This window comes from Lygodium microphyllum, chromosome 1 (genome assembly GCF_053477565.2).
Source record: "Lygodium microphyllum isolate KBCC chromosome 1, Lygodium_microphyllum_v1.1.10, whole genome shotgun sequence".
Taxonomy (NCBI): Eukaryota; Viridiplantae; Streptophyta; class Polypodiopsida; order Schizaeales; family Lygodiaceae; genus Lygodium; species Lygodium microphyllum.
Window position 1 is genome coordinate 159422564 of NC_141135.1, and position 12285 is coordinate 159434848.

At 40.0% G+C, this 12285-nt stretch overlaps 1 protein-coding gene across 5 annotated transcripts in view; it reads right to left on the minus strand.

Moving 5' to 3' along the window:
* Positions 1-8903: 8903 nt before the first annotated feature.
* Positions 8904-12285, minus strand: part of LOC148041879 (denosine deaminases acting on tRNA) — a 61935-nt gene continuing 58553 nt past the window's right edge. Inside the window, exons 6-9 of one of the 5 annotated variants that reach the window (XM_087683684.1) lie at positions 11774-11850; positions 11567-11686; positions 9433-9520; positions 8904-9336 (exon numbers count right to left, since the gene is read on the minus strand). In XM_087683684.1, coding sequence (XP_087539810.1) covers positions 9178-9336; positions 9433-9520; positions 11567-11686; positions 11774-11850 — 444 coding nt within the window. In that variant the 3' untranslated portion in view covers positions 8904-9177. Of the gene's footprint in view, positions 9337-9432; positions 9521-11566; positions 11703-11773; positions 11851-12285 lie in introns of those variants that run through there. The other 4 variants (XM_087683693.1, XR_015691709.1, XM_087683708.1 and 1 more) reach the window with 4 other exon arrangements.

The following is a 12285-nucleotide window of genomic DNA, read 5'->3' on the forward strand; positions in this document are numbered from 1 at the left end:
ACGGACATCGAGCAAACACCTAAGTATGTCAAACGAATTTGTCAGTAAGCCGGCACACCCCCTGTGTAATAGGGCAAAGTGTACACAACATTGGCAAGACCTGACACAAAGAGTTGTATGCTCAAGGAGTGCAAAGCCCAAATCAGCCCAAGTACATGTATGCGGACCACGGCATATCAACCATTCAACATCTAAGTGAAGAATATTCTAGTGTCAAAAGACTCAAATCTCAATAGCATAAACCATATGCTCAATGTCTATCAAACATCCAACGATACTCCCACTAGCACAAAAGTAGTATGGATCAAGCCAAGAAGCTCAAGAAGGGCATATGAGAGCATCAGTGACAAAAGATCCAAGACAAGACATCAATAAGACATCACAACTGTATCCCAAACACAATTCTGGCAAGCCAAGAAATATCCCAAGTAAGTTTCCAAAAGGCAGATGCCAACCAAGACAAGGCACTAGTACCAATCGGCTCCAAACTATGTAAGTAGCATGTAGTAGTGGCATAGGCCAAGCATGTCAAGACCGATCAAACATAGGTAACATACATGCCATATGTATATCCAAGACGGAGCATCAAATGCATTTCAAAGCTGAGCTCAAGCTCAATTGAAGATTCGAAACCAAAGACAAGCTCAATGTTGTACCTCGAAGGTCAATACTTCATTGCATATCCTAAAGACAACCCGAAATCAATAGGCATAACCAAACTGGAGGTAAAATAACCTGTCAACCAAGGTAGCATAAATCCCAACCAACAACAAAGTTTCCGCATCCAAATCAAGGCTCAATAGCTCTCAAATAGCATATCTAGGCATAAACCATGATGACCAAGCATCAATACATCCAACAGAACGCCTGAATGTCAACAAAGAGCATTATACATAAGCCGTCCCCCTGATAAAACCTTGCTGCCCAAATAATGTATAACAGTAAATCCTTGCATAAATTGAGCTATGGAAGCTCAAACCAAGTCCCAAAGCATCTCAAAACATTGGGCAAACATCCCCAAAGTATCTAGGCATCAAATACCAAGCCTCAGGAGCATCACATAAGCTAAGAGCATGACATTTTCTTACTGTTAATCAACTCAGATCTGTTGCAGAAAATGTTGTGATCAAAATTTGACAGATCTGACATCGCCATCTTGTCCGGAACATGCCAAAACCCCAATTTAGACTTTATCTTTCCTAAATCGGATTCCAGATGCCCAAGGTATGAGAAAAAATGGGATTTTTGAGCCAGATTTTGAAATATGCGCAAAAAAAAAACGTGAGCTAACTGTGGGGCATGTTGGTTATGCTGAGGATAAGGGGGCAAATGGGAGCATACAAGGTGCCCAATGAAGCCAAGGAATGCTTGCAAAGAGCCTATGAGGGTCGAGGAGAGACGAGAGATGAAATCTTATCTCGGGAGGAAGAAGCCATGGCTGCCATTGAAGCTTCAAGCTCTAGGTCTTCAATCGGGCGGGCCAAGCTCCATGATCAAGCTCTAACCTGCCACTTGCAGTGTATAGTGGTGGGTACTATCAGTGTAGTAATACACGGGCAGCTAGATAGAGGCGCCTTTACGCCCAACATTGTCTACCTTTCAATGTTGGCTTGCTCTTGTTGAGAACTAGTCTGGATATAGGCTAAAATGCCTAATATCAAATAATGGGGGTGAGTATATCTCAAAAGCTCTTGAGTAGTTTTGCGATGAGCGGGGTATTAAGCGTCAATTGACTCCCCCCTATACCCCTCCCTAGAATGGTATTACCGAATATTGGGGATAAAGGCACATCTGCCTAGCCACCCATGTATTACTACACTGATAGACACAAGCTGCACATTGTAGGCGGTGGGCATCCATCACTGTCACTTCATTCTTTATTCTTTCAATGACATTTGAATAAAGGGAAGGCCAATCACACGTTGTGACGATTGAAGTTTCGACATTGTGTGTCTCTCTTACTCTTGCTCCTTCCACCATACCTCTTGCTCCCGCTTGTGCTTCCACTTCAAGGCTCACCTCCCTTCACCGAATATATGAACATGACGATTTAGGAGAGAGTGCATAGTATGCTTAGCAAGGCAAGCTTACCCCATCACTTTTGGCGTAAGGCAATTACTTCTACTATATACTTAATTAACAAGTCCCCTTGCATTACTATTAATTGCCAGGTTGCAGAGGAGGTATGGATTGAAAAACCTCCCTTTGTGTATATTTGGTTGTGATCCATTCTACCATGTTCCCAAGGACAAGTGCAATAAGTTGGATCCTAAGTCCATGAAATGCATCTTCCTTGGTTATGGGGATGGAGGTGAGATGGGCTATCACCTATGGGATCCACAAGCTCGCAAGAGTATCCACGGCCATGATGCCCTCTTCCATGAGAAAAATATGCATAAGTAACATGAGCAAGTGGTTGAGATGCACAGGGTGATCTTTCAAGAGGAGCCTCCTACTCCCATATAGTCGACTAGACACCCTATAGCAAGCTGATGCTCCGAAGTCCTAAGCCCTTCCTGTTGTGCATGATTAGCCTGCTTTGAGGTGCTCTACTAAAGCGCTTTACACGTCCTCCATGGATCATGTTATGGTGATAGATGCAAGTGACCCTCTCTCTCATGATGAGGCCATGCACACAAATGATAGTCACTCATGGGACAAGGCTATGCAATTAGAGTTTGACTCCTTATAGACTAACCAAACGTGGGATTTGGTTCCTTTTCCTAGTGGCAAGAAGACGTTGCCATGCAAGTGGGTATATATGGCTACACCTTGTAGATGGCATTGGGATGCCGTCAAAGATACCATGAGGTACTTGAAGGGCACAACAGTTATGTGCATATGTTATGGTGGCCAGGATACAAGAGTCATGTGGTACACTGACTTTGATTATATGAGACATGCAGGCAGTAGAATGTCCATCTCTGGACATGTCTTCACCTTTACTAAATGTGTTTCTTGGACGTCCATGGTGCATAAATGCACAGCCCTCTCTAGTACTGAGGTCAAGTATATTGTAGCCAATGAGGCTTGCAAGGGGGCTCTCTGGTTAGGTCTTCTGATGGCAAACCTTGATATTACTAATGTGGTTCCTATATGCATTTGGATTTTATGAATGTTATCCAGTTAGCTAGATCTTCCATACGAAGACGAAACACATTGAGGTGTGTTACCACCTCATCAGAGAGTTCGTTGAGGACAAGTTTGTTGACCTTGTCAAGATCTCAAGTGATCGAAATCTTGCAAATTTGCTCATAAAAAGTCTCTCAACGAAGCGTTTTTTGCCTTTCTTAGGAATTTGGTGGGTGTTGGATGAGATGACGTCTTTCTTCATTGTGTTGTACTTATTTACATTTGTACTTTGTCACTTTTGCCTTGTTCTCTCCTCACTAGGGACACATTTGCCTTTAAGTGGGAGGTTATTGGGGATAAAGGTGCATATGCCTAGCCGCTTGTGTATTACTACACTAACAATACTTGCAAACCTATATACTATAGGTGGCAGGCGCCCATCACTGTCACTTCATTCTTTATTCTTTCAATGACATTTGAATAAGGGGAAGACCATTCACGTATTGGAACTGTTAGAGTAACCACATCTTATGTCTCTTTTGCTCTTGCTCTTGCTCTTGCTCTTGCTCCTTCCACTATAGCTTTTACTTTCACTCACGTGCTTCCACTTCAGGCTCACTCCCTTCAATAGATTGCACTATTATTAGCTTCAACTCAAAGAAATCTCTGGCCCTTAAGCATATACCTTGCCATTTTCATAATGGTGTGACCTCACCATTCAATAATGTCATTCTACCTAGGTGTATGAGGCGTTGTCAATTGATACTCAATCCCTTTGCACTTACAAAGGTATTTAAATTTCTTTGAGGTGAAGTCACCACCACCATCCACTCTAAATTTCTACACAAATCATGGATGATCAATATGAAATAAGAAGATCCTCCTAAGGTTTGTGTGGGCATCTTACGACACAAGCTAGTATGCACCAACTCTAGAGGAGCTTTCACTCAATTCTTGCTTTCTTGTATAAATGCATTACTTTGTTGCTTACCCACCATAGAAGCTTCATGTGGCTTTTTCATTTTAGTCATTGTAGGTAGGCGAGTAATCATACCTTTCTTATGCAGCTCCTTTAATACTAAAAATCCAATGTGATCAAATCTTTCATGCCCAAGTTTACTTGTGCCTACACTAGTGGCAGCTATAAAATATATCAATTATGGAAGCAATTGAGTTGACTTGTGCCTACACTAGTGGTGGTTGTAAGATAGATTAATTATCAAAGCAATTGATAACAAAATTCTCTTAATCTCTAGGACTTGCAATACATCTGAAAGCTTTTTGACTTTACCATTACAACAACAAAGGAAATAGTATCTATGCCCTCAATAGGTCATTTGTATGGTTTCCAACTCTCACATTGATGCATTCTTCTAGAGGTTGCATAGAACTATGTAGACCTTTCTTATTGGTCATGTGACAGGAGAGGTGCCACTATCCAATACCCATAAGTTAGTGGTAGATATTTCTTGCATCGAGGTGCACTCTTCCTCAATGGTTGCCATAAATAACTCTAGCTTTGCTTCAATCGTATTGGTTGTCTTCTTCCCTTTACTTTTTAGGATGCCATTTTTTTTGTCTATTTTCTTGACACATCAATCCATAATTGCATGTCATTCTTCTTGCAACCGAAGTACTCTTTTTAATTACCACCCTTATTTGTCTCCATTGGTAGAGAAACCATCTTTGCCTTTTGCATTGGTAGAGAATGCAACACGTCCATTGCTGTTATCTTCTTAGACTTTAAACACAACTCCTTTTTCATTAGTAGTGCACAAAATTCCTCAAATGTCAAAGCTTAGGGTCTCAACTAAGTGTTTAGGGCACTTACCAATCCAACAAACTTTGGTGGACAAATCAGAAGGCACCTCTAGGCTAGCTCCTTACTAGTTCTTTGTGCCCTAGTGCCAACCATTTAAGCACATAGTTTCTTCATCCAAATGATTCTTCAACCATCTCCCCTTTAAAACTCAGTTGATTCTCCAAATTCAAAATCCTTGTTTAGTTTCACTTCTCATACCAGCTCTTTAGTATATTCCAAGCCTTTAATGCCTTGGTTGTATGCTAAATTAAGGTCAAAACACCATTAGAACAACTTGTAACTAGGGCACATAACATATCTACGTTCCTTTGTTTCCAAGCCTATAGAAGATACGCATTTGGAGAAATCATAACACTCAAATTTGATGGGTTGAGTGTGCTTCTGGGTGATTTCCCATCACCACCTTCAAGTGCTCATAATTATCAAGGATATTTGTAATTTTAAACTTCCACAAAGTATAGTTTGCACCATCTAAGTTGCATTCGCTAAAGATTAGTATATGAGACATCATCATTTGGATTGTTGGTACAGTAGTAGTGTTACTTGATGTACCATGGCCAGTTGCGGATGTCAACACCTCTCCTCTTTGTTGTTGAAGCCTTTGCCTCTCACTTGGTACTCTTAAAGCCCCCTAGGATCTGATGCCATGTAAAAATTACATAGCCTAACAAGTGGAATTTGAGCAATGAATATGAGAAGAGTATGAAATTTTTTAATTCCAAACAAATTGATACAAAGATGGCTCTATCTACCCATACGCTTCCACTATAAACCTTAGATGGTGATCTTAATAGATGATAGGTGAGAATCTTAGGCTAGCTAAAAGAACTCTAATTGGGTGGAAGATAGATTGGTGATAACTTTGGAAAGAACTTCCTTTTATAGCCTAGGAAGGTAGTCTAGTTGGCATGTTCGACCATACCATGAGCCTTCCATATTGTACTATCTTAGAAAATATACCATTTACCATTAAGCCATGGATGCTACTCCTAAAACCCCATCAGAGGGGCCACCGGGCCCCCTAAGACTACCAACTAGGATGGCATAAGGTAACTTTCCCACCCTCCAACTGAATGTAGTGTGCCTCGAGTTGCTACTATCTTCATGACTCTATCTAACCTAAAGGCTAGACACACAAGGGTCACATTTTTACCATCTGATCATATAGATCTCATTTGATATACAAGTCAAGATGACTTGCCCAATGTCCATACTCACACATGGCTTCTCCTCATAATGGGAGCATTACAAATTTCAGCACCACGGATCATTGGTGGCAACTTAAAAGGATGAGGTGTTGAGTATATCTAACAAAAGGAAGTAAATGCACATCCATGGCCAAATAAATTGAACATTTGAGATGCTTCAATGAGCTTACAAGTCTTGCTTTTTCAACACCTAATTTTGAAATGCTATTATTTTGCAAAAGGCCTTATTATATATTTTGATGCTTGTGGGAGAAAAATTAGGGTGGTGTTATATCAAAAGTATGTTGTGTAACTTAGAAAAATAGAAAATTTGATGATAGGGAAAGGACTTCTTGAGTATGACCAAGAAATGTTTGCTATTCTTTATGGCTTTAAAAATGACACCGCTATTTCTATGGCATTTATTCCAACATTTGCAATGATCACTATCTTATACTATTTCCTCACAATTAAATCTACATCCCAAGCAGAAAGGGCACCACTATCTCTCTGCCATTCATTCCAACATTTGCAATGATTATTGTCTTGTACTATTTTCTCACAATTAAATCTCTCTCCCAAGCAAAGGAGTGGTTGGTCATCCAACAAAGTGATGAATTTGAAATCTCAAAATATGGTTGCAAAAGTTAACATTGTGGCTAACACACTGCACTAGACGAGTATTAGTGAAAATCATGGAGGTCTAAGTCTAATTTCTAATATTTGTGTACTAGGATGTGACATTATTTCTTGTTATACTTTGACATCATTGTCCATATCTTGCAAATTTGAAATACGGATACAAAAACAAGTAATTGTGACTTTAAAAAGCTTAAAGAATGCAAGTCGTCACAAAGATGTTTTTGGCAAACTCCTCTAAACTATAGTTAAGAAGAGAGGTCACAAATAAGCGTTGGACAAGCATGGCAAGGATTTAAATGTAAAGTTAATATACAAAGAAAGATGTTTCTCCAATATGTCTCTGAAGTAATCTTGGGACCAATAAAGTTTTGATGAGTTCAAATTTTATTGAAAAATTCTGCAAAAAGAGCCAATTAATAGACTGCCTTGCAAATGATACGACATCATAAGGCAGGGGAAGGCAAATTGGTAACATATGTATGTGTGTTCTTATGTGTGTCTTGGGCACTCTAAACCATTTGGAAATGTGTCAAACATGTGGTCTTTGATAAAATTCCTATTAGCACTTTAAAGTGATCTTGGGACCAATAAAGTTTTGATTTGAGTTCAAATTTTATCGAAAATTTCTACAAATAGAGCCAATTAATAGATTGCCTTGCAAATGATATGGCATCATAAGGTAAGGGAAGGCAAATTGGTAACATATGTACGTGTGTTTTTATGTGTAGCTTGGGCACTCTAAACCATTTGGAAATGTGTCAAACATGTGGTCTTTAATAAAATTCCTATTAGCACTCCTCTAGAGGGATTAAGCAAATAAGGATTCAATACTTCTTTTGTCTTACATAAAAAAGATCTCAAAATGACCTCTCTTAAGATGAAAGGTGTTATATGCATGTAGAACTTGCAATTATTAGTAACAAGTTCCAAGCTCATTGCCAAAGCAATATTAAAGCACAATCTGATGCATTATCCAAGAATATATACCTTTTATTCCTATTAACAGCTTGAAACGTTATTAAAATTTACAATGTACTTGCAGCTTGATTTATAAATTAGAGGTAATATTTTGAGTCTAAGAATCCTATGTTACATAAATGATTCCCATGTCATTCACTATTATTTAAAACACACCTAAAACACATGCATTCACCACTTCCATAATTGGAATCAATGCATTATCAAATCAATGGTAAATCAAGTTCAAATACTTCACACAAATAGATTTGACAATATGCCTCCAAGGAAGTGGGGTGCAAGGCTCAAACTCACGTGCCCCAAACTCAACCCACACCCAAACTTTACAATCATTGTGATACCAAGCCTTTTGATCGGTTTCAAGAAAATCCATTCACACGTGGGCTGAGACCTGCTAGCTCAAAGTGGCCATGCAACGGTATGACAAACCAACATCAAGCTTACCATTCTCATAGGTAGCAATGAGACACCCATATGTAGAATGAAAAGATCCTATAACTTCACATGGCCAATCACCAAGATGGATGTTGTTATGGGACTGCATATCAAGTTGGTAATCCAAGGTTTTGGGTGCCTCTTGGCTAAAATTCTAGATGTATGGCCTAACATTCATTGAATACAAATCCTTTCAAATCCAAATCCATTTCACATATTGTAAATAGTAATAACCTAAACGAATTCCTCACTTTTTAATTGCTAGGTCTTCATATGTTTTTAAAATCTCCATATGTCTGACTAACCACCCCTTTAGAAGAATGTTTTTAATGGCATTCTATTGTATCATTCGTTCACACTTTGAATTTATCCTAGTTGACTTCTCAAGGGATCACATTCACACCTTGAATTTATCCTAGTTGACTTCTCAAGCGATCACATACATCTAAAAGAGTCGATCATTAAAGTCCTTGTCAAAAGCTATTTCTTTTCCAAACAATTTCGCAATTTCTTTCACAATATTGAGACTCGTATGTCTCACCAAAATTAATACCTTGAGAGTTAAATTGTTTGTTAATGTTGTTATCCAACTTTGCAAGAAAATCCACCACTTTCTTGTAAAAACCATTAGCCACAACCACATGTAAGATGTCAAGAAAAGCATCAATAGTGGTGGTTTGATAATATCTTCCCTTGTAGCATCCAACTTACCACCCCCAGCAGGCCCGGGGGGGGGGGGGGTGGGGGGGGGGGGGGGGGGGTGCGGGCCGCCAGGCAGGTATGCATCTAAATGCTAGAAGTACATAGAAAAGGTGGAAAAGTAATGGAAAAAACCATACATAATGGTGGGGCCATCCATCTGCAATTAAGTAGGACAAATACAAATGTTCTCTTACAAAGTACATAAGAACTCTATACTTGAAATCATGGCAAGAAAACCCCTCTACCCAATAATCATAGCTGCAAGGTCCGCATTAGAAAAGATCGTCCTAAACAACTGTGGATCAAATTACTAAGTGAAGACTGAGAAGACTTTGCTGTTTAATCAGTGGTTGAAGGTGCTTTGCCTGCTGTGAACTGTTGCGTCCTGATAGAAGACAGTGTGAAGGATTGGAGATGTGGAGGCTTGGCTAGCCAATCTGAGAAGATTGGGGAGCTAAAAAATGCCTTCTTGGCATCAGAATGAGCTTGTGACATTGCCTGGCAAAACAAAGTCACACATGCCAGCACTCAGAAAAGACTGCTTGCTTCAAATCCTTTTGCTGTTGGCTAGATGCTATAGCAAAATAAAATTACCTTCAATTCGCTATATGTAGAGCATGTGAAGTCTAGATCGGGTGAAAGCTGAGATTGTAAGGAGAGATACAACCGTAAGAAGGCTTGCCTGCCATAGCACAATCACTTGAACATTTTAAGTTGAAACACAGAGGTACTGACAAAATTCTAAGCTTGTAAGTCAACCATGCATTCTCTCTCAAAGGTTCAAAAAATTTGCTTCAAACTTAACAACCTTACATTCTCTGTAGAGCATCTCTCTACTGAATTCCCCTTTTGTTGTGAGTGCATCAGAATTCAACAACGTTTGACTCACCAAGGTCGACCTCCTATGTTTTAAAAGAAAAGTGCTCCAACCATATTTATATATGAGACACCAGCACAATCTACACTTTCACTATGAACTGAATAGCAAATAGGTATTTGAGCCTCATCCGATTTCAATGCATCTCATGGGTATACTCCACTGTCCTTGTCAAGTGTCATTACCCTTTAATGAGTTTGCAACAAAGCCACCCCATAGTGATTAGAAGTGTCACCAATGGTATTCTTACATAGCTGAGAATAAGGCTCACATAGTGAGATGGAGAGTAAAAGTAAAAGTGTTTCCACCTTGCCGCACAATTTTTGTGTCTTTTTTCGGACATATTATCAAGTAAAACTTCTGAAGGGATGATAGGCATGTTTTAATTATCCAAAAACTCATCCGTCTAGTGTGAAAGCTGCATAGACAAGAAGCTAACCAAAAATCCTAGGAAATCATTTGCAATTCTCTCCCAATGAACCTACTCTGATAGTTTGTGACCAATTATACAAAAGCTATTGTTGTAAACTTTCTAGTATATGGCAAACTGATCTCAAGGGAGACTTTAACATCTCACATTTTCATTAAGGCATAAATTCAAACATCAAATGCAGTGAATAATGATATCTTAGTCGACTAAGCCTTTTCTCGTATCCTGTAACAATGAGAACTAGAAAATGTGGAAGAGGCTCTAGAGACCAGGTATTTTGTAGCACAAAGTTCTTCACCTTTTGAGAAAATCTTAGCTGATCCCAACAGATACTCAGCATGAAAGGCAACTTAAATACCCACCAGTGAAAAGTTTGATTCCCACCCTGTAGCCAATAGTCTAAATCTTTGGAGGACCACTCCAGTAGACTGGTAAAAAGCAACATTTCAGTCCCTGCTGCATACCCTGTAGTACACCCAACCCTTTCCTTCCCCTTACCTTGTATATCCACACTTTGTTCTTGACAGCTTCTTCCTTTCCCTTGTGGGATTGATAGTCTCACAAGCAATTTGTCAGCCTTGTTGGCTCTGCTGACTCGAGCCTTTGGCTTGGGGCTTGAGCTTTACTCTTCCCGAGGACCTATGTTCACCACCTGTAGTACTCAACTCCTCCAACTTGGGTCCTGAAAGAGGTCCGCCTACACTCCTTTAGTGGTGCTACCCTGATGGGAGAAGTTATCAACTAAATCTCCCACAGGGGATCCAAACCCCCCTTTACAAGCTTCCACTCTTAAGGATACCAACAAGCAGAACAAGAGGCTAGATCCACATCCTACCGTGCTAGAATCACAGTAGCCCCCAGCCCCCTACCCACTGGTCAAGCAGGTGCTAGTGATGTGGCTCTGAAGAAGTTTGTGAAGGCTTTATGGCTCTTGCACTAGTCTCCACCCACAAATTACCACCAGAATAAGCAGCATCAAACTTGGGCACAGGGGGCATAAGAGGTGTAGGAGAAGGGTGAAATGGAAGCATAAGGAAGGGCAGGCAGCTCACACAAAGGAAGAGGCAGAGTGGAAGTGAGAAGTGGGAAGAGAGATGGGATAACAGGCACTAGGTGTGAGCCCAGAGTGAGGGGCAGCAAGGGTCAATTCAGCTCACTTTTACTTCTTGCTCTAACTTCAAATTACAGGTCTTGGGATTCCAAAACTTGTTAAGAAGCTTTCTTCTTTGTGACTTGTCACTCAAACCTTTACATACACGGCAATAGCAGACTCCATAAGGTCTTTGTATGCTGTATACTTTCCACTTCCGTTGTTTATTAATTCCCAAGTTCACAGGTTATATATTAGACATAAACAATAGGCTGCTGAAGATGTAATTATATATCCAAGCAAAAGATGGTAACTCTGGAACTAAATAAACCTGGCAAGAGATGATACAGTTGCAGGGGAGTAAGCTCCCTTGACTGACGTTCCTTGTTTCCTACCGGTTGTTCCAAGGATAACTTCATGCAAGCCTGCTAAATTCCAACATATCGAATATCTGGAATAGTGCATGACTATTAAAACAGCAACATTTCAATGTTCTTGGAAATATGATGATAAGATTCAAGGGAATAAAGAATCCTACCCACATGCAGGACTGTTGAGGTCCTTCGAGAGTAAATTGACCTCCCTCAATGGTGTTGGAACTATCCAGAAGCTTGGCTGTAAAACAAGGCAACCTTATCACTTCAACAGTCAGCAAGACAAATGCCAGCTTACTTGTAAGAGATTCGTCAAGTAGGAAATGCTGTTGCAACCCACCATGTTACAAATTTTAGGCTTCACAGAGAGTTTTGAGTTGAACCATTCAATGGTAAAAGAAACACAGTAACCTAGCATTCATAGTTGCCTCTATATGTTGAACGGGACTGTCCATACCATACGATCTGTTTGGATTCATACGAAAAAACTGGCATCTTTTGTCCACCACATTTGGCACGTTCCCACGTCTAGTCAAAGTCTCCTACTGCGCGTTTTTTGCCCGCATGGCACTTTGGAGACCATTGCCACTTGGACCATTGGATGCCCATTGCCACCCCAGCCCCCTTGGATCCCATGCTCTAGCCTTGGATGCTCTTTTTCCACACTCTTGAATCT